The 4747-nt window shown below is 38.8% G+C and overlaps 1 protein-coding gene across 1 annotated transcript; it reads right to left on the reverse strand.

Moving 5' to 3' along the window:
• Positions 1–3330: 3330 nt before the first annotated feature.
• Positions 3331–4266, reverse strand: LOC101649041 (olfactory receptor 9Q1). The gene has a single exon (XM_004714971.1). It carries the CDS (start codon positions 4264–4266, stop codon positions 3331–3333), a length of 936 nt encoding a protein of 311 aa, XP_004715028.1.
• Between the last annotated feature and the right edge of the window lie 481 nt (positions 4267–4747).

The raw sequence follows: 4747 nt of genomic DNA on the forward strand, positions 1-4747 counted from the left end.
TTTGGATGAATTAGAAGACCTCGTAGTTAGTAATGATAATACTAGTGAAGATGAGTTAGAAAGTTCAGTAATTGAAGTTGAAGAATCAATTCCAATAACTACCAGTTCAAATCCATCTACATCAAGAAATCGAAGAATTCCTCTTTGGCGGCACATTTCTGGAGACGGTACGGCTAGATCTATGCCTGAATGGTTAGGACAATAGATTCTTCTGAGGTAGTAAAACATCCTATTGAATAGTTCAGACATTTTTTTCTCGAAGGATATCATTACTCATATTGTCGACCAATCAAATCTTTATGCAATCCAGAAAAATCCCAATAAACCTCTTGCACTGAGTAGCCAGGAACTTGAGCAATTTTATGGTATACTGCTTGCTATGTCGATGGTGAAGCTCTCAAATCCATGTTTATACTGGAAGAGCAAACTAAACTCTCCTATTGTATCAGAAGTGATAAGTAGAGATAGATGGGAAGATATAAAGCCCAAGATTCACTTCAATGATAATTCACAAATTCCCTTACCTAATGAGAAAATGGATAAATTATTGAAGATCCAGTCTTTGATAGACCATTTACAAAAAAAGGTTCAGGAAATACCAATGCCCCAAATGCTATGCATGGATGAACAGATGGTTCCACTCAAAGGTAGATCAAGCATAAAACAATATATACCCATCAAACCACACAGTGGGAATACAAATTGTTTGTTCTTTGTGATGACAAAGGCATCATGTATGATTTTTCCATATATTCAGAGAAAATTGAACTGGTATTAGGAGAACCCAACTTGGGAGCTAGTTCAAATGTAGTACTGAAATTGGCCCAATCAATTCCTGTTGGATTGAACCATTTATTATATTTTGATAACTGGTTTATGTCACTTCCTTTGATGACAACTTTAGCAAAGAAAAAATATTGAGCTTGGGAACTGTTAGAATCAATTGTTTGCCTGGCATCCCACTAATCAAGGACAGATTTGATGAACAGAGGCAAAGGGTCCCATCAAGAAGTGACTGCTCTAGTTGAAGATACTGAAGTACGTGTAGTGAAATGGGCAGATAATAGAATTGTAAACCTTATGTCAACTTTTGCCTCAGCAGAACCAAAGGCCAACTGTAAGCGATATGACAAACGACCAAACAAACCATCACAGTCAATTGCCTCGCTATCGTGAAAACCTACAATCAGCTCATGGGAGGTGTCAATTTGATAGACTCACTGTACAGAATTCACAGCAGATCGAAAAAATATTATCACAAATTATGTTTTCATTTTATAGATGTGACTGTTGTGAACTCTCAGCTACTTTGTCGTAGAGACTGTGAGAGCCATCAGGTACACACACAAAAAAAAATCCAAAGTCTGCAAGAATTCAAAATGAGCGTCGCCAAAGCTCTTCTTCCTGAAGGAAAAAGTAACGGACCAACAAAAAGAGACAGACCTTCTACTAGCCTTACTGATGTTGAGTTTGCTAACATAAAGAGAAGAGGTCCCGCCACCGAAAGTATCCCTGGAAGAGATACCCGTTTGGATGGTCTTCACCATTACCCTGAGGTCACAAACAGAGGAAGATGCAAAAATATAAATTGCAAGAGTGCACCAATATTTTTCTGCAGCAAATGCAAAGTTCATCTTTGTATACAAAAGAAAAAAATTATTTGTTCAATTTCACACTAACTAAAATTATAAACAAGTAAATTTTGTACTATATTTTTTAAATAAAATAAGTTTTCACTTTGTTTTTTTATTTAATAATAAAATAAGATGAAAAATAATATGGAATGAAGAAATGAAGGTGCATTTTTTTATTCTTGTATTATAAATCCATGGATGAATGTGACAATTTGGTTACATTTTTAAAACATTGCAAATTTTATATTTTTAATATATTTTGGTTGTTATATATATTGATAACTATGAAAGTAAAGAATAAAAACAAAAAAATTTTCCTGAAATTAAAAATTCAGGCGTTATAGAGATAAACCAAGGGGTAGTTTTCACTTAACTATTTAAAATATCTCTTATAAGCATGTTTGTTATTTAAGAGCTATCATATGGTATCAAACTGACAACGTCAAGGTGCAAGATAAGACTCTCAGTATGTTCATGATACAAGGACAACTCAGAAAAGGAGAGTGAAAATAGTTGCAAAACATAAAGCATGCACTCAATGTCACTGATGTATTCATGTAGAAACTGTTGAATTAGTATTTCTTTTCTTGTGTATATTTTTAAGAGCAACAACACAATTTAGAAAATTTTAATCGAAAATCAAGAACTAATAGACATTGTGACAGGCTGACTGTTTCAGAGCATGGGAATTGCATGCAGGCAAAGACACACACACACACACACACACACACACACACCCCTGCTCACCCTAGCCTCCCCCTGCCACAGAAAGCAGGAATTTTTCTCGTTCTCCAAGAACAACAGCTTTCAGAACATAGTCACCATATAGAACATGGACTCTGGTAGTACCATGACAGCAGAGAGAATGGTATTACTTCACCAAGTACATTCTTAGGCAACAATGTAACAATTGGGAGCTGTTGGGAAAGAACTAAGAAGGGGCCATATGTCCAGTGGTTATAGCAAAGGATGGATGTGGTCTTGCTTGTGTCTTTTAGAGATTCAAGTGAGTTTACCTAGATTTTCTAGAGTGTCTGAAAAATACCTTGTGGGAGGTCAACTTTATTAATCCTGTGATGTGAAGGCTCAAACTACCGTAATTCAATCATTAACTATTAATGTAATCTGAGTAGTGAGTCCTAGCTGACAATATACAGTCTGGCATGTGTGAGAGTGTAGAGTCCTAATGCTAATGTCTGCAACTCACTTTTAAATGCATCAAAAAAATTAGGTGGCACGAAGGCTTAATTGATGGAGGAATAGATGAATGATTATACACAGGTGAAAATACAAACTCAACAAAGTGTTAACAATGACAGGATCCAGGTATGGGGCTTCACTAAACATAACTATAGATTCAACCTTTCAATATGATGGAAATCTATCATATCAAAATTTTCCAAAAATACAACCTTACTGCATAGTCAGAGAAGGGTGAAGTGTCTGGGTTGAACAGGATTTACTTGTTTTTCCTTTTTTCATTTGTCCCAGGAGGCTTAGCTCTCACTCCAGTCGCTTCTTGAAATGTCTCTTCGTTTTCCTTCTTCCCCTTGATGGAGCTAACGGTGTAGTTCTCGTCTATATTTTGTATCTCGGCATATTAATTCAAACATTGAGCATACCATAAATAATGACTGTGCAAAACGCGGGCATCACAAAGGAGGCTATTCTCAAATGTTTCAAAAGATAGAGATAGTTAGGACCACTTGAGTTGACTGAGAAATTTCCTCAGGGCTTCCTTCACTTCCTTGTTCCTCAGGCTGTAGATGAGGGGGTTCAGCATGGGGATCACTGTTGTGTAAAACACAGACACCACTCGGTCCTCCTCTGAGGACTGGCCGGAGTTATCTCTCAGATACATGAAGATCAAGGTGCCAAAGAAGAGTGACACTGCTGTGAGGTGAGAGGCACATGTAGAAAAGGTCTTGGCCCTACCACCTGTTGAAGGGATCTTCAAAATGGCAATAATGATGAACAAGTAGGACACCAAGATCACCACCATACAGGCAGGGATGACAAAAATGGCAAACACAATAATTACCACCTCCTGGGTATAGGTGTCCCCACAGGTCAGCTTTAAGAGAGGTGGAAGGTCACAGAAAACAAAATCAATCTCATTGGTCCCACAGAAGGATAGTGTGAACGCTGAGACTGTCCGCACCAAGGCACTGAAGAAGCCAGCCACGAAAGCCCCAGCCACAAAACACAGACAAGCTTTCTTTGTGATGATGGTGACATACAGCAAGGGCTGGCACACAGCCACATAGCGGTCATAGGCCATGAGGGCCAGGAGGTAGCAGTCAATGGAGCCAAAGAAGGTAAACAGGAAGAATTGAGCAGCACAGCGCGTGTAGGATAAAACTGCCCCGTGCTTAAACAGCACAGCCAACATCTGAGGAACAGTGACAGAGGAGTAGCAGATGTCTGTGATGGAGAGGTGACTCAAAAGGAAATACATTGGAGTGTGGAGCCGGCGATCCATGTGGATCAGGATAATCATCCCCAAGTTCCCCAACAAGGTGATGAGATAGATAAGTAGAAACAGGAGGAAGAGAGGAAGCCCCCATTCAGGACATTCTGTGAATGCTATCAGGAGAAATTCAGTCACTAAAGTCAGGTTCTTCTCTGCCATGAAGCCGATGGTGCAAGAGAGGGCTAGGATGAGAAGCAAATGAGAAAGTTAGAAATAGAAGTTAGCTGTATTTCTAGTGCACCCTTATTGAGCACGTACTACACACAAAATGTCAGAAACTGTGTGTGTCTTCTTGGACGACTGACCATAGTTCTATATTCAAGAAAGGCCGAAGAAGGCAGAAGACTCTAGGAATCATGATCTCTAGAGTCACCATAGTTCATGAGGGTTCTTCAAAAGGTTTGTAGAAACAGGAACTTACAAGATCATGGGATTGTTTTCCCCATGAACATTTTGCAGATCCTCTTATGTCAAGGAAACCTGTACAATTAAATATGATCAGAACAAAAGCTTAGTCTCCCATCTTAGTACTAACCAGTTCCTGGAAGTCAGAGGATTGTTTTGAGCTAAACTTTTCATGTGGCTTCAACAGGAGATGATTCATGAGCCTGAGTTGGCTTCCATGCATGGCGATCCGACA

Source organism: Echinops telfairi, unplaced genomic scaffold, assembly GCF_000313985.2.
Source record: "Echinops telfairi isolate 266 unplaced genomic scaffold, ASM31398v2 ScPeMD7_7416;HRSCAF=8454, whole genome shotgun sequence".
In the NCBI taxonomy this organism is placed as follows: Eukaryota; Metazoa; Chordata; class Mammalia; order Afrosoricida; family Tenrecidae; genus Echinops; species Echinops telfairi.